Source organism: Monodon monoceros, unplaced genomic scaffold (assembly GCF_005190385.1).
Source record: "Monodon monoceros isolate NGI ecotype Baffin Bay Population unplaced genomic scaffold, NGI_Narwhal_1 Super_Scaffold_6, whole genome shotgun sequence".
Classification (NCBI taxonomy): Eukaryota; Metazoa; Chordata; class Mammalia; order Artiodactyla; family Monodontidae; genus Monodon; species Monodon monoceros.
In genome coordinates, this window is record NW_021703783.1 from 19,851,447 (window position 1) to 19,870,124 (window position 18,678).

The following is an 18,678-nucleotide window of genomic DNA, read 5'->3' on the forward strand; positions in this document are numbered from 1 at the left end:
GGACAGATTCGAGCCCTGGTCCGGGAAGATCCCACATGCCACAGAGCAACTAAGTCCGTGTGCCACAACTACTGAGCCTGTGTGCCACAACTAGTTAGCCTGCATTCCACAACTGCTGAAGCCCATATGCCTAGAGCTCTGCAACAAGAGAAGCCAACGCAATGAGAAGCCCGCGCACCACAATGAAGAGTAGGCCCTGCTTGGTGCAACTAGAGAAATCCCATGCACAGCAACAAAGACCCAACACAGCCAAAAAAAAAAAAAAAAAAAAAAATCCTCCCGGAGGATGAAGTCATGGGAGGGTGAGAGCCCATAGTATTGTGAGACTTACCTGCAGGAGCTCAACCAGGTCCCCACAATAAATATGGGGGAAAGAAATTCCCTCCTGCTGCTGGCAGAAGGAGGGAGAAAGGAAGCATTTTGAAATACGACAGAGCACTCTGTTCTTAACAAGGCTTGATCTCAGGGGAAATTAATTAACTAGAGCCTAACCTGCTGGAATTTTATCAGAGCCTAACTCACCTGGGGGAAAGGAAATACCCAACTCCAGCTGGCTCTAGCCATTCCCTCTCACCTAAGAGGGGATAAGAAAAATTAAAAACGCTTGTGAAGTTCACCATCCAGAGGCATAGGCTTACTTAAAGGCTGAGACCTAATCACAGGACTACAGAACTCTTCCCCTCTCCCAACCTGCCTCACCACCACATTACTAAAGGCTTATTTACAGCAGTTCTTTTTACCCAGTACATCATGTCTGGCTATCAAGAAAAAATTACAAGGCATACCAAAAGGTAAAAACCACAATTTGAAGAGACAGAGCAAACATCAGAACCAGACATGGCAGGATATTATAATGATCAAACCAGGAATTTAAAACACCTGTTTTTAATATGCTAAGGGCTCTAATGGATAAAGTATTCAGCATGCAAGAATAGATGGGTGATGTAAAGCAGAGAGATGGAAATCCTAAGAAAGAACCAAAAAGAAATGCTAGAGATTGTAAACACTGCAACAGAAATGAAGAATGCCTTTGAAAGACTTACTCCTTAACTGGACACAGCTGAGGAAGGAATCTCTGAGCAAGAGGATTTATCAACAGAATCCTCAAAAGACCAAAAAGCAAAGAGAACAAGGACTTAAAAAAACAGAACAGAATATCCAAGGACCTTGGGACAACTACAAAAAAAAGGAAGCACACACATAATGGAAATACCAGAAGGAAAAGAAAGAGAAAGGAACAGAAGAAATATTTGAAATAATAATGACTGAGAATTTCCCCCAAACTAATGTCAGACACCAAACCACAGATCCAGGAAGCTCAGAGAACACCAAGCAAGATAAATGCCAAAAAACCCCTATTTAAGCATACCATTTTCAAAATACAGAAAATCAAAGATAAAGAAAAACTGACAGCAGCTAAAGGGAAAAAAACACCTTACCTTTAGAGGAACAAAGTTAAGAATTATACCCAACTTCTCAGAAATCACACAAACAAGGAGAAAGTGGAGAGACATTTAGAGTGTTGGGAGAAATTAATGTACAGCATGATCAAGGAACAACTAATAGCAAAATTTAATTTTGAACACTGACATAGATAACATACAGAAAATTTCTAAATTAAGAGAGATAGCTGAGTAGTATGGGCTCAAGCCAGAAAGCTGGGCTTCCATCCTTGCCACCTCTTACCAGTGGTGTGATTTGGGGCAAGTTATTTAACATCTCTGTGCCTCGCCTTCTTTGTTTGTAAAATGGGGATAACGGTGCATACCTCACAGGGTTATTGGGGGGAATTCAGCAACAACATGAATAAACTGAACCAGGCTGAGAAAGCCTGGCATAGTAAATATTATATAAGAGTTTGTCAAATAAATAAATTTGATAATTTGGAACTTGGTGTTTACCATGCGATCACTGCTATCCAATTCTTTCTGTTCGTCTTGTGGCTTCCTGCTTTAGTTTCCTATTATTATTGATTACTCTACTCATCTATCTCCTGTTTTGTTTCACTTATCCTTTTCTCATCTTCCCTACTATTCATTACTTCTGCTTCTGTATCCCACATTCATAACAGGAAGATGTCACATCCAGCTCATCACTGGTGAACTTTAGTACTACTTCCTGCTGCCTTCCTGCTATTCAAAGCGCAGCAGATTCCTGGACCAGCATCACGCTATGGCAGCCTCCCTGGGAGAGAGAATATGCAATGGCAAGAATACTGTATGATGAATCCATTAGCATCCAAATACTTCATGGGAGGTTCTTTGGAGTCTTTGGAAAGTCACAGTAATGCCCATCTAAGGTCTCATAGGGGACCGTAAGCAAGTCACAACCCGTTTCTTCATATGTAAAATGAATCTCATAAGCTTGTTTTCCAGATTAAATTAGGCGAGCAAGTTATGACCTTAACAGTCTGGAGTTATTCCATTTTATAGCAACATGGAGAAGAAGTAAACCACAGTGACAAGAAGCACAACACGGCAGAAATAGAAACAAAAAGCATTAAAGGATAAAAGGACCAAGAGGAGTGAATTCCTTCTAGTTTCTAATATTACGTAGGTGTGTCTAAGTGTGGATTCCTTTCTTTGTATCCTAACTTGGGATTTGTTGGGTTTCTGAGGATTCTGGAAAATCGTCAGCCACTATCTCTTTGAATATTGTCTCTCCCTCCTTCTTCTATATCTCCCTGTCTCCTTCTGGTACTCCTTGTCAATATACATTTAGTCCTTTTTGCTCCATCATACATGTCTGTTAATTACTCTTTGATATTTTTCATCTCTGTATCTCTCTGTGCTGTATTCTGATAAATTCTTCAATCTAACTCCTGACTCACTCACTATTAAGAATTCTCAGTAGAGACATTTTTGTTTTCCCTTCATTAAGCTAAACGTGAGCCAATCAAGCTCTTATCATCTCCCTTTGCAAAGCAGGTTTTCCCCTATTTATCCACATTACCTTTTTGAGGCTCCCAGCCATAAAAGCATCTCTGATCCAACTTGCTACCTTCCTTGTACCCTAGGCTTTGCCTCCTGATTTCCCTTTAAACCAGTGCTAAGCCACCAGGGGTTAACAAATAGACACTCTCTGGGAGGCCACTGACTTTTAGACTTGCCCACTTTTCTGAATTGTTTTATGGCCTCCAAGATTCTCCTTTGCCTTCTTTTGAGCTAGGCAATGGATTTAAATGTCGTTAAATTGTTTTCCCTAGCATTTTCAAGTGCATTTGTAATGTGGTAGCTCCTCAGGTTAGCCTATCCATTCTATTTGCAGAAACAGAAGGTAGGATATTCTTATTCATCTTTGTATTTCCAGTGCTTAAAAGAGGTGCCTGGGGCTTCCCTGGTGGCGCAGTGGTTGAGAGTCCGCCTGCTGATGCAGGGGACACGGGTTCGTGCCCTGGTCCGGGAAGATCCCACATAACGTGGAGCGGCTGGGCCCGTGAGCCATGGCCGCTGAGCCTGCGCGTCTGGAGCCTATGCTCCGCAACGGGAGAGGCCACAACAGTGAGAGGCCCGTGTACCACAAAAAAAAAAACAAAAAAAAAAGAGGTGCCTGGCTCATAGTTAACATTAAAAAAAATATGTGTAGTGAATCACTGAATAGTGCACAATTCTGGCTGAGGATAAAATTATACATTTTTGCACTTGAGTTATCTACATAAATGGATGCAACTTGGTATTTTCTTGAATTAGATATACATACAGTTACTATTTCAAATTTATGTTAGGCTGATCTTACCTAAGGTGGCAAGAGGTTTTTAGGAGTGGCAAAAATAAAAAAGAAAACAAAAAGATGAGCAAATATGTTTCTCCACAGCCAAGGAAGTAGTAGTGTTATTAACTGAAAAATACTTTATTTCTAGTTTTAGAGTCAATATCAGACAATTGTAAGTTACATAATTTAAAATTACAGAATAATACTTAAATACTTACATTTAGCACTAGTTTACTCTTCGCAGTCACTGCCTCAAAAGTCTCATTGGTTTCCTCTTTCCACAAGCTAATAAAAGTATTAATTTCTTGGGATATTGAAGGATCAGGACTCCCATTACATTGAATGTAGTGTTTCCACTGTGGAATAAAAATGGTTGAAAGTTCACACTGATGAAAATTCAACCAAAGATGAAATTACTTCTTTTTTGAAGCTTATAACCTTGTTTTCCATATTAGGCAAAAAACATATTATGACTTTAGTTACTTGAGATATCTCTAAAATAACCAAATTCCTCTTCATCAAAATAATTTAAAAGCCTCAATATTTCAAATAAATAGAAATTCTATTTATTGTCATATTTTTATTTTTAAAAAAGTATTTATGAGTTGATTTAGTTTTGCTTTCCTCTCTAATCATATAGCTCCTGTAGGTACAAAAGCCAACACTTGAGCTAATTTCTACTTCTCAAATGACTACTAATTCTTAACTGCCACTGTCATTTTAGTATTAGTCCTTCCATTCATTTTGTAGTCTATGCAAATTCTACATTTGTAATCATATTGTACTTACAATTTTTTTGCTTTAAATTATACTATAATCTTTTGCCATATTATTACAGTTTTTCCTTTTTATCCTGATAATCATCTACATTGTTTCCGAAGTTACACTGTTTTGAGCAACACTAGATTGCCTTAGGCTCAAACTTTTTATATTTTAATTTAGGATAATTTCCTCAGTATAGATTCCCCCAAATTAAATCAGAGTAAAAGGATATAAAAATTTCAAGGATCTTATTACTGACAAATAGATTTCTACAGAGCTATATGAATTTACTTTGCTACAAGCAATATGAGAGAGATTTGTCAGATTAGAGATTTTTTTATAGACAAATTTAAAGTTTCTTGTTATTTAAACAGATATTGGATTATAACTCCCTCTTGTGGTACAAAAGTATTAGCTAAATAAATAAAATCAGTCTTACCTGAGAAAGCAATCTACTGTCTCGTTTCAATTTCTCTGCTTCAGGAAAACATGCCTCTAACAAATAAAGTTCTTCAAGCTCTTCATTTCTTCTTTCTAGATCCTGTTTCATAGGGATAGATACATTGACATCTTCTTTAATTTCAGCTTTGTGTTTCATAAGTAGCACCTAAAATTTACTTGACAAGTATTTAATTTCAAGATGAATACTACAATCAGTTTAAATGTAACTGATATTTCCAAAAGTTTTCACATGGAACAGTGGTATGCAAAGTGTGATCTGCAGACTCCTGGTGGGTCCCCCAAACTTTTTCAGGATCTGTGAGGTCAAATCTATTTTAATAATAATACTAAGACTTTATTTGCTTTTTTTGCAGTGTACACATTTGCAAGATGGTATAAAACTGCTGGCGCCTTAGCGCAAATCAAGGCATAAGCTATACTAGCGGTCATATTCTTCGGGGGAGAGGGCTGATAGCAGTCAGTTTCACATAAGAATGATCTGATGAAGAAGTGAAATGTATTAATTTTATTAGATGTCAAACCTTAAGTATATGTCTTTTTAATATTCTGTGTGACAAAATGGGAAGTATGCATAGAGCACTTCTGCTACATAACAAAGGACAATGCTATCTTCAGAAATAAACATTTATGCAACTATTTGAGTATTCTGGCAGACATTCTGTCAAAAATAAATGAATTGAGCATGTCACTTTCAGGAAACAACCCAAAGTATTTGTTGCCAGTGATAAAATTCAAACTTTCAAATAAAAATTTGAATTTTAGAAAACCTATATCCACCACTAGGGAGCCTGACAGTTTCCCAATCCTTAAAAACTTTTCTGATTTGACTGTAGATGATACTAATGTATGTGATTTTTTTTTTGGGGGGGGGGATAATGAATGATAAACATGTGTCAACATTTGGAAGCAAATAATTCAGTGAACCAATTTTTTCCAAGCAATCAATGTATGATGTTGCAAAATCATGCGTGGAGAAGAATATCCACAATTATCTGAAAGGCTGTTACAACATTCCTCCTTTTTCCAACTACCTATCTGTGTGAGGCCAGATTTTCTTCACATATTTCAGTCAAAACAACACATTGTAACAGATGGAATGATGAAGTAGGTATGAGATCCAGTTGTCTTCTGTTAAGTCAGAGATTAAAGAGATTTATAAAATATAAACAATGCCACTTATTTCCCTAATTAAAAAAATATATATATAAGTGTGGTGATGGATGTTAACTAGACTTATTGTGGGATCATTTCACAATATATACAACTATCGAATCATTATTTTGTATACCTAAAACCAATATAATTTTAAATGTCAATTATACTTCAATAAATATATATATATACTGTAATTGTTTTTTAAATATGTTAATGTATTTACTTTTTATTCATGTTTATGTTTAACAATGTTTAATCTCTATTAATATAATAGATGTTTTTAAGTTTCTGTTTTAATTTCTAATATAGTAAATATTGATAAACATAAACAAAAACTCCTTGGGGATCTTCACTTTTTAATAGTAATGAGGTTTTGTCCTGAGATTAAAATATCACAGAACTACTGATCCAATAATGAAAAATTCTGGTGAAAAAGAGAAGTGAAATTTTAAAAGGAGAGGTAGAATTTGAACATTTTTTGGTCCCTGTTTAATTACCTATACGACAGATTGAGAATAATAACTTAATGGTTACAAGCACGGGCTCTGAAGCAAGACTACTTCTGTCTAAGTCCTGGCTCTGAAATTTATTAGCTGCTTAATCTCTCTATTCACCAATGTCCTGATCTGTGAAATGTGGGTAATAATTTACCCACCATAACTTTATGGTAGGATAAAATGAATTAAACCAGTTCATACAGGCCTAAATATTACTGGTAGCTATGGGGGAGAATGACGTTAAATGGCCAAACAGATCTGATAGCCACATAGTTTGTCTTCAGTAATAATAGCATTAATGTTTATTTACTTTTGCTTCAAGTTTTCGCAATTTTTCTTTCTCAGTTCGTTGTATTTCAAGTCTTTCCATTTCTTCTTTTTCGTATTTCACACGGGCTTCCTCTAAAGAACAACAACAAAAGAAATTTTCAGTCTGTTTTTTTTTTTTTTTTAGTCTGTTTTTAAGCACTTAAAATTATTTCAAATATTTAAGATGTAGTAATGGTGGAATATTTGATAGAAGTCACAACCTTTACTGTGTGGTAGAAATAAAACTGCTACATTTCTTTCAAAAAAGTAACATGACTCTTGGACTTCCCTGGTGGCGCAGTGGTTAAGAATCCGCCTGCCAATACAGGGGACACGGGTTCAAGCCCTGGTCCATGAAGATTCCACATGACCCGGAGTAACTAAGCCCATGCACCACAACTACTGAGCCTGTGCTCTAGAGCCCGCAAGGCACAACTACTGAGCCTGAGTGCCACAACTGCTGAGCCCGCGTGCCACAACTACTGAAGCCTGTGTGCCTAGAGCCTGTGCTCTGCAACAAGAGAAGCCACTGCAATGAAAAGCCTGCGCACTGCCACAAAGAGTAGCCCCCGCTCTCTGCAACTAGAGGAAGCCTGTGCACAGCAACGAAGACCTAACTCAGCCAAAAATAAATAAAAATAAATTAAAAAAAAAAAAAGTAACATGACTCAAAATTTCTGGCTCACAATGATATTTCTCTTTTCCAAAAAGTTTATAGCAATCCAATAATGATTTTAATCAATGAAAAATGACAAATCTATCATGGGTAATTAAGAGGTAAAATCTTCAGAAGATTTCCATAATCTTGTGACATCTACATTATCAGAAGTAACATTTTTTTTTTTTTTTTTTTTTTTTGCGGTATGTGGGCCTCTCACTGTTGTGGCCTCTCCCGTTGTGGAGCGCAGGCTCCGGACGCGCAGGCTCAACGGCCATGGCTCACGGGCCCAGTCACTCCGTGGCATGTGGGATCTTCCCGGACCGGGGCACGAACCCGTGTCCCCTGCATTGGCAGGCGGACTCTCAACCACTGCACCACCAGGGAAGTCCAGAAGTAACTATCTTAATCTTCCCTTGCTTTCACTATTAAAAAAGAAAATATATGTTGAAGAATATGAGTTTAACCCAATATAATAAAACATTCACCAAGATGTAGATCCTGATACTGTATTATTATCATGAGTCACCTAAAAAAGATTTATATGATTATACATTAAAAAATCAACATGGAAACTAAGAACAGACATTTAAAACCTGAATCTGAATCAACAGATGTTCTTCACGCTAAAAGCTACAACCATCTGAAATATTCAGATTTTTTTTTAACATCTTTATTGGAGTATAATTGCTTTACAGTATTGTTAGTTTCTGCTTTATAACAAAGTGAATCACTTATACACACACATATATCCCTATATCCCCTCCCTCCTGCGTCTCCCTCCTACCCTCCCTATTCCACGCCTCTAGGTCATGACAAAGCACTGAGCTGATCTCTCTGCTATGCAGCTGCTTCCCACTAGCTATCTATTTTACATTTGGTAGTGTATATATGTCAATATTACTCTCTCACTTCGTCCCAGCTTACCATTCCCCCTTCCCTGTGTCCTCAAGTCCATTCTCTACATCTGTGTCTTTATTCCTGTCCTGCCCCTTGGTTCATCAGAACCATTTTTTTTTTTTTAGATTCCATATATATATGTTAGCATATGGTATTTGTTTTCTCTTTCTGACTTACTTCACTCTGTATGACAGACTCTAGGTCCATCCACCTCACTACAAATAACTCAATTTCGTTTCTTTTTATGGCTGAGTAACATCCCATTGTATATATGTGCCACATCTTTATCCATTCATCTTATAGATGAACACTTAGGTTGCTTCCATGTCCTGGCTACTGTAAATACTGCTGCAATGAACACTGTGGTACATGACTCTTTTTGAATTATGGTTTTCTCAGGGTATACGCCCAGTAGTGGGATTGCTGGGTCATATGGTAGTTCTATTTTTATAAACTATTCAGATTTTTAAAGTGATTTTTTATTATTTTAAATGACCAAATTTTCATTAATTTCTTGCTAGTGTATATTCCCCATATTTAATTTCAGTTTCAGAATTCTTACTGCACAATCAGTACCAATGCCCTTAATTTAATCAATAAGTATAAACATCTTATACTTAATTTAATTAAGATAGGGTTGCCATATTTAGCATATAAAAATATAGGATGCTCAGATGAATTTGAATTTCAGATAACAGTGGACTCTTTTTTTTGGTTCAAGTATATCCTAAACATTGCATGAGGCAAATTATCCCAAATTATCCACTGTTTGTCTGAAATTCAAATTTAACTAGGCATCCTGTATTTTAACTGGCAACTCTCCTTCAAGATATATCTGAAAATGATTGGCGTGTACTAACAGAAATTTCTGGGTACCCTTTAAATAGTAAATAGCTATTATAAAACAGATTAAATTCAAAAAATTAAAAATTTTGAAAATTGTTTTTAAAAAGTACTGACTGGATGACAGAAATACAAACCTATTGTTAGTATTACCTGCATGTGACAATAGTTACCACTGTGTGTTTTATACCTTCCTCCTTTTGTCGTTTCTCCTCCTCCTCTTGTAGCTGCTTCGACTGGTCGGCTTTGGTGATTCTCTTTTTCTTACTGCCAGACTTAATAAAGGCCACAATTTTTAAAAAGGTTATTCACATGTACTCAAATTACTTAAAAACACATATCCCTCAACTAGCAATTATGAAAAACACTTTTACTTTCATGAATCCAGTCTTCTACTCATTCAGATAGGACTGCCTATTAAGTGCAAAGCCTTGAGGACAAAGTATGGAAACAAGTAGGAAAATTAACATATAAATTATTCAAAGGCAAGAGTGACAGTGACAAGTATATACAAGTTAATTCTCTCATTTTCAGTTTTCACATCTTTAAAGTGGTGCTAAATAAAACCTCATTTCATTTTTGTAAGGATTAAAATAAAACATGTAAAAATATCTTTAACACTGCTACATGTCTATAAAAATTAAAGATATTTTTATGACTAACAGATATAGAGTTATTTTGCAAGTTTGGAGTAAGGCCAAATTGTTTTCAACAGCTGGGATCAAGTAAAATTTTTATAGGGTATCTAGTATTAAAGTTTGTGCCCAAAAGATTTTAACATTCAGATATGAGAGGAAGATACTCCAAGGGGGAAAGGCAGGCATAAGATATGGAGTTGGGAGAGCACTGGATAGGCCCTAGGAAAACCCCAAGAAGAGGTAATGATGGACATGAGAATGGAAAAGAAGGTTGGAGCCTATGCTGTAGAGATTGGACATTGTGTTAAAAGAATTGGAAACCCCCTAAAAGTTTTCCAGGCCTGTGGCTATTATCTGGAAAACAAACCTGGTGTTAGGGGAAAAAATGATTGTAAAGATGATACATTTTGGCTACTATTAACAATAATTAATAAAGTCATGACAATGGAAATGCAGATGGGGGATGGATCCAATAAATATTTTATAAGCTAACTTATTTGATAATGATTAAAACTGGAGACATGGAGAGGAAGGAGTCAGAGAAGAATCAAAAAAGAAGAATAGTAGTCCAGAAGATTCAAATTTGAAAGAGAAACGGTTTAGAGAAATTTAATTAGTATGAAGTGCTGGTGGAGAATCCAGGCAATGCTTGCAGGCTTTGAAACTGAAGAACTGAGATGTAGCCAAGAGATCAGGGCTACAGAATACAGATTTGAGAACTATCTTGGTGATGACTGCCTCCCTTCCATTTTCCCTAAGGGAGAGTATGGAAAGAGAAGTGCACCATCTAAATTTAGGAATCAATTGAGTGGTTAATCCGAGGGATACACAGACTCTTGGATGACCACCTGCTCTTTTTGGCTCACCTACTGCAGGATGCTCCACTGGAGTCTCCAATACATTAGCCCTATCACTTTTTCACCATTCATCAACCCCCACATACTGTCACTTCTTCCTTACCCTGGTTAGATTTCACAGTTCATCACATAATCACTAACTTATATATCTCTGCCTCCTCTATTTTCCTCTCCCTCTGAGAAGCTCAGCGGGCAAATTCCTAGTTCTAGTTAAACCCAACTCCCCACTTATTCTGAGCTAGCAATAGGAGCAGCTGGACCTTGCCAGAGAAAACTACATGAGCTCAAAGTTGTGAGCACACATTTTAAACAGGCTCTAAGCACCATACAGCATTCCTATTGCTATTTCATTCTCTTCACTCTTCCAAAATCCTCTCCTCTTTCTTACTCTCAGCTGTTGACTTTACATCACTAGAAACTTTTAAGAATACGCTACTTTACACACCAGATCTTTTAATCTACCTCTACCTTTGTCTCCCTTCCTGTTACACTGGATGAACTAACTGGATGTACCTTCTGCTATTTAAGTCTGAATCCACCACTTTTACACTAGATCCTATCCCTTATTGCCTATATAAGACTTGGGTCCTGTAATTAACACCTCTTGTTATTCATAGATCTCTCCCTCCCTGGATTTCACATCCCTCTTCCTCTTTTGCTCCAATGCTGTTACCCTTTATATTAGACTGCCTAAAAGGAGTTGCCCACTGCTTTCACATCCCCATTTTCTGCATGCCCCATTCTAATCAGGCTTTCATTTTTATTGTTCCATTGAAACCTCTCTTGTCATGGAACCTTAAGATGGCCATGTTTCCAATGACAATGGCCAAGTTTCGGCCCTCATTTTACTCATCTGTTATCATCATTTGACGAAGTTTTCTTCTTCCATCTTGAAATATTTTCTTCATTAGGCCTTCAGGTTGGTACTATCTGATTTTGCTTCTTCCCTCCTTCTTAGACTTCTTTTCTGGTTTCTCCTCCTCAGATGTAGTTGATTAGTAACTTTAAAAACTATTTGTTCATATAGTCCCTAAAAGGATTTTGAAAAGCTATGTACCCCCTTCACACATTTTTAAGTTGACATTGAAAACTTTTTACCACAAGTTTAAATAACTTCAAATGTTGTACTTTCTAGAAAACTTTTACATCACTCCTTTAAATATATCCATCACTATTTAAAATATATCCAATGGATCTATCGATACATACTATAGTGATTTGACGGCCAATATCAAATAAAAAAATATGAACAAGCTTTTCTTTAATAAAAATTTTAATTCTTTTCTCTTTGAATTCATATTTCCATTCCACTTCCCCCACAGAATCTTATCTTAGTGTAATACACTTGAACAACTTTTGTTGATCTTCCTATCATATTTATGTTATAAAAATATGTATGAAATTTTTAATTTCCTTGACTCTAAGTTTCTAAGCAGTACAAATTTTGTTCTGGATTGAGTTAATTTTATAATTATTTTCGGTAGACAATTGAACAAAGCAACATTTTATATTACAAATTTTGATAGGTAAATATTAAAACATAAAAAGTAAAATTTTACTAGATATGCGCCTTTTGATGAGATTGTTGGGTTTTTTCGTTTTCCTGGTCAGTTCATGATCCAAGGATAAATGTTAGCTATTGCTGAATGAAACAAGGATTCAGACAGATTCTATTTTAATTTTTATAGCTATAAGAAATGAAAAATTTGGTTTATATTACAAAGCCGATGGGAATAGGTTTGTTACAGCTGTATCGTGCAGTTATTTGAATTCTTTCCACAACATATGCCAAAAATTATATTGACTTAACAAAAAAATTACTCCTAGAGATCATCACTGATATTTGTAATGTCCTTCTTGTTTTTCTTTAAAGTTTTATTACATATGTATATATTCCTAAACAATAGTTTTCTTACCTTTGAATTTTTTCATAAATCCAATTATACTTTATGGATACAACTGTAATTTACTTATTGCCATAAAATACACATAACATAAAATTTACCATTTTAAGCGTTTTTTAGTGTGCAGGTCAGTGGCATTAAGTACATTCACATTGTTGTACAACCATAACCTCCACCCATCTCCAGAACTTCTTCATCATCCCAAACCTAAACTCTGTATCCATGACACATTAATTCCCCTTCTGCCCCCAAGCCAGCCCCTATCAATCACCATCCTACTTTTTGTCTTTATGAGTTTGACTATTCTAGATAGTTCCTATAAGCAGGATAATACATTTGTCCTTTTGTGTGATTTACTTCTTTAGATACAAATTATGGTTTGTAAGATTCACCCAAGGGGGGATATAGCAGTAGCTGTATATTTTCACTGCTGAATAGTAACTCATTAGTTTATTTATCCATTCTTCTACTGATTGACATTGGATGGTTTCTAGTTTACTATCATGAATAATGCTGCTATAAACCTTTGAGTGTATGTATCCTGGTGTCCATACAAGAATTTCTCTACAATGTATACCTAGAAGTAAAACTGGTGGGTATGTGCATTTTCAATGTTGTTGAAGCTGAGTTTTCTGAAGTAATTATTCCAATTTACACTCTTATAATCATTATCCTAGTCAATATTTGTTAATTTCAGTATTTTCCTTCTCTGGCAGTTTTTTGTTTATTTAAAATATAGATACTTCTATCAGGCTAAAGAGGTGCCCTTTAAGCTAGTAAATGGTAAGGCATAGCAACTGAATTTTTAACTCCATCTAATTGTATTCATTTAATTTCTTACATTAAACCAATTCTGCCTCCCTGGAATAAGCTGAATTGGGTCATGATTTATTATTATTCTATATACTTCCAAGTGAGCTTGCTAACACTTTGTTTAGACATTTTGTATTTATGTTCATGAATGGGCTTCAATTTTCCTTTCTCATGCTATTCTCAGGCTACCCAGGTAACTCAAAATTAATGAGAAATGTTTCCTCCTTTTTCATGCTCTAGAAGGATTTGTATAAAAGTGAAATAATTTATCTTTGAATGAAGGACTAGCTAACAAAGACTTACAGACCTAGAATTTTCTTTCTGGGAAAAATTTTAACCACTGATATAATTTCTTAAATGATTATAGGACTATTCAGGTTTTCTACTTCTTCAAGAAACAGTGTGAGAAGGTTTTTTTTTCTATTTGTCTAATTCATCTAAAATTTCTAATTTATTGGCATATAAAGCTGTTCAAATTATGTCATTTATTGTTAAAGTCATGTCTCTCTTTTCATTCCTAATACAGGCATACCTTGGAGATACTGTGGGTTTGATTCCAGACCACCACAGTAAAGTGGTGGAATATTGCAAGTCATAAATTTTTTGGTTTCCCAGTGCATATAAAAGTTATGTTTACACTATACTGTAGTCTATTAAGTGTACAATAGCACTGTGTCTAAAAAAATTTTTAAATACTTTATTGCTAAAAATTGCTAAATATCATCTGAGCCTTTAGCAAGTCATAGGGTTTGAAATATTACAAGAATTACCAAAATGTGACAGAGACACGAAGTGAGCAAATGCTATTGGAAAAATGGCACAGATAGACTTGCTCAGCACAAACCTTCAATTTGCAAACAATGCCATATCTGTGAAGTGCAATAAAGGCACGATAAAATAAGAAATGCCTGTATTGATTATTTATGCCATTTGTTCTTTTTGATAAAATTTACCAGAAAATTGTCAATTTTATTAGTATTTTCAGAGAAATAAATTGTGGCCTATTTGTTCACTTAACTATTTTAAGAAATACTGAGAGTCTAATATATGATAGGTATTTGAGATACATCAGTAAACAGAAATCCTTGTCTTAATGAACTTATATTCAAATGGGAAGAGAAAGACAAAAACAATAAACAAACAATTTAAAAATAATGTTTAAAATTGAGGACTAGTTGATTTACAGTATTAAGCTTCAGGTATACAACATAGTGATTCACAATTTTTAATGATTGTACTCCATTTATAGTTATTATAAAATATTGGCTATATTCCCTGTGCTATACAATATAGCTCTGTGGTACAATAAACAAAATTGTAAAATAATTTATACAATAGTTTAGAAGATGAAAAGTGCTGTGGGAGAAATCAAAGGGACTCCAGGCTGCAGGGGTCATTGGGGAAGGGATGAATTACAATTTTAAATACAGTGTTTAGCGTGGGCCTCATGGAGAAGGTAACATTTGGGTGAAGACTTGAAAGATATGAGGTTATAAATCCTCTCTATTGTATGTTTTCTATTTTATTAATTTTTATATTTGTCTTTATTATTTCCTTCCTCCTTCTTACTTCGAGTTTCTTTTTCTTACTTCTTGAAAATGATGCTTAGTTTCATTAATTTTTCATCTTCTAAAGTATTCAGGGCTACATATTTCCCTCTAAGTACTTCTTTAGACACATTCACAAATTTTGAAGTATTTTTCTTGTTACTGAGTTAAAATTATCTTTTTACTTCCATCTTGACCCACTTGAGAATTTTTTTTAAATTCCCAGCATATTGTATCTTCCTGTTCATAATTTATTTCTTTGACTTTTAAGCTTAACTTCATTAAGGTTATAATACATGCTCTGAATTGTTTCAATTCTTTGAGAATAGTTTTATGTCACAGTACATTGTCAGTTTTGGAATAAAAATATATGTGCTTAAAATTCTCTAGTTGTTGAGTGCAATGTTCTAAATATGTCTAATTCTTATTCTAACAAATCTAATGATTTGTTCATGTTGTTCCAATCTTTACGTCCTTACTGTTTTATTTTTTTAATGCTTTTCTATCAGTTACTGAAAGAAGAAATCTTCCACTATGATTGTGAACTTGTCTGTTTCTCCTGACAGTTCTCTGAATCTGTGCAATGTATATTTCAAGGCATTATAATTAGGTATATACAGATTTAAAATTATATTTTCTTGGTTAATCAAAACTTTATCATCATAAAATGACCCTCTTTATTTCTAGAAGTGCTTTTTGTCTTAAAGTCTACCATGTCTATTATTAATATAGTTATACCAACTTTCATCTTTGTATTATTTGCATAGCATGACTTTTTCCATCATCTTACTTTAACTCTTCTGTATTTTTATTCTTTAGATGGTGTTTGTAAAAAGATTATTGTTAGATTTTATTTTTTATCCAATCTGACAATCTTTCTCTTTTGATTTTGGGTTTGTCTTGCCTTCTTTTCATATTTCTTGGTATCTTCAATTGATTATTTTTTTGTTAGTGCACTATTTTCCCTCTACTGGTTTGGAAGTTATATACTCTATTTATATCATTTTAGTGGCTATCCTAGAAAGTCAACCTATGTACCTAATATATAAATACGTTTATCATACTACCAAACAGTACAGGGACTTTAGAACATCTTAACTCAATTAATCCTTGCCCTACCCAAATTATACATTATATAATATATCTTTTTAAAACATATATATATGTTATATATATATGTTTTATGTATATATGTTATATATACATATATATATGTCGTATATCTTTTTAAAACAGTTTTACTGAGATAAAACTTATATACCATATAGTTCACCCATTTACAGTGTAGAATTCAATGGCTTTTAGTGTATTCAGAGTTGTGCAACTACCACCATAATCAATTTCAGAACATTTTCATCACCCCCCAAAAGAAATCCCATACCCATTAGCAGCGCTCCCTTCCATTTCCTCACAACCTCCCAGCTCTGTGAAACCACTAATCTACTTTATCTATAGATTTGCCTATTCTGGACATTTCATATAACTGGAATCATACAATGTGTGATCTTTTGTGATTCGCTTTATTCATTCAGAACAATGTTTTCAAGGTTCTTCCATGCTATAGCATGTATCAATACTTCCATTTTATGGCTGAAAAATATTTCATTGTATGGATATACCACATCTTGTTTATCTACTTATCAACTGATGAATATTATGTGTTGTTGTCATGTATCTATTTTTTAAACCCACATGTTATTATGTGGATTACTGTTTTATACCTTATGCATATAATCTCTTTTGCAGCAGGTGAAAAACACAGTTTTTACCTGAGAAAATATTTTTCTTTCACCTTTATTTTTGAAAACTATTTGAGCTGATACGGAATTCTAAGTTGGCAGTTATTTACTCTCAGCACATTGAAGACATCACTCCACTGTCTTTGGCTCCCACTGTTGCTGTTAAAACCACAAGTTCAAGTTTTGCCCTGTACTGCAAATGCCCTCATGAAAAAGAGTTTTAGTGCGTCCATTACTTCTTTGGTTCCTTCCTTAATTTAGGTTTTCTCCTGATAATTTCTTATTATCTTATCAGCTCTTAAGTTCCTTTAAGATGGAAGTTTTGATCTATACATATATATTTTAGTCAGCATTATTTATTGTTTTCAGCAGAAAGTTGTTTTTTTTTTCCTTTTTTACGGTACGCGGGCCTCTCACTGTTGTGGCCTCTCCCGCTGTGGAGCACAGGCTCCGGATGAGCAGGCTCACGCGGCCATGGCTCACGGGCCCAGCCGCTCCGCGGCATGTGGGATCTTCCCGGACTGGGGCACGAACCCGTGTCCCCTGCATCGGCAGGCGGACTCTCAACCACTGCGCCACCAGGGAAGCCCTCAGCATAAAGTTTGATCCAAAAAATCTTAAGCCCAATATTACTGGAAATGGGAAAATCAAAATAATATTTTGAAAAAATTATTTTATTTTACCACTTGCTTTGATTTTAAATTGATCAAAACTTTAAAGCTATAGATTTTGCTCATTCGAAGTATTAAAAAAAAGTCAATTTACCTAATTAGCAAAGCCCAGCCTTCAAAGTTAAACCAACTGGACATATCATACTTATTTTCTATCACAGACAGTTTGACTTCATGTTTCTATACTAATAAATGTGTTAATATGCATCCTCATGATAAGCTATCTCTTTTTTTATTATAAGCCAGGTATAAACTGATTCCATTTCCTCACACATTGTTTTAAAAGATGCAATTATTTAATGTCCTGAACTTAACACCATTTATATTTTAGGGTAAACACTGAATGTTCCATGGAAACCAGGACTCAAATTTTAGGCAACCAAAGCTTTTTGTGAATACGGTATTCCTAAATTAAAATAGGATATAAGTATAGATATGAGCTATAGGGCCCCCTTTTTGCCCATTCTTTACAGTTCCATGCCTGGAGGTACTTGGGCACCAGTCTCAATCTATTCAAATAAAATCAATTCAAAGTATTCCAAGTTCATCTATGCATTAATCAGTCTGTAAGGCATTTTTCCCTACAATATAATCAATGTCTTCTGCTATTTCATGCATTCTACGAAGTACAGTGGTTTCTGAAGAAAACATACTGATGTAAATGCAGCGATGGGTGTTTTAACAGGGTACCAGGTGTTATAACCTTTTCTATAGTCTTGTACAATTTCCTAGTTTTTGCAATGAATAATACTAATTTAAATTATATGAAGTTTCAAAGGCAACTTTAAGGTCTATGTAAAAATATTAAGCTCATTTACACTTTTACTGATACCCTTAATCTTTCTTCATTAAAAAAATTAATGTCATTTTTGGAGTCTGAATGTTTTATCAATAAATTACACTGTGAGAGCATTTTTTTTGCATCATCATTTGACAATCTTACAAGCAATGTCACTAAATAAAGATTATTACCAGTCCCACCACTCCACGCTACAAAATATAGGACATTCAGAATATCTCAATATTTCAAATGCCACATTTCACCACTTACTTGTAAGACAGACAGAAACAAGAAGTCATTAGTGCCTTGATTAAAGAAAGCCTTGCCAACATGAGTGTTTTGAAAGGTCCTTTAGTTTCATAGCCCAGGTTCTAGGGCAATGAAGTACAGTAAGATTTAGAATGGATGAGAGATAGACTTTTGTTTTGTAA

The 18,678-nt window shown here is 34.7% G+C and overlaps 1 protein-coding gene across 7 annotated transcripts in view; it reads right to left on the reverse strand.

The window, feature by feature from the left end:
* The window catches only part of CASC1 (cancer susceptibility 1), a 76,454-nt gene that overhangs the window by 50,471 nt on the left and 7,305 nt on the right, over window positions 1-18,678 (reverse strand). For 6 of the 7 annotated variants that reach the window (XM_029204380.1, XM_029204378.1, XM_029204377.1 and 3 more), the window contains 4 exons: window positions 9,488-9,572; window positions 6,898-6,989; window positions 4,913-5,014; window positions 3,930-4,067 (listed from right to left, as the gene is read on the reverse strand). In XM_029204380.1, coding sequence (XP_029060213.1) covers window positions 3,930-4,067; window positions 4,913-5,014; window positions 6,898-6,989; window positions 9,488-9,572 — 417 coding nt within the window. Of the gene's footprint in view, window positions 1-3,929; window positions 4,068-4,912; window positions 5,015-6,897; window positions 6,990-9,450; window positions 9,573-18,678 lie in introns of all 7 variants that reach the window. The other variant, XM_029204381.1, reaches the window with a different exon arrangement.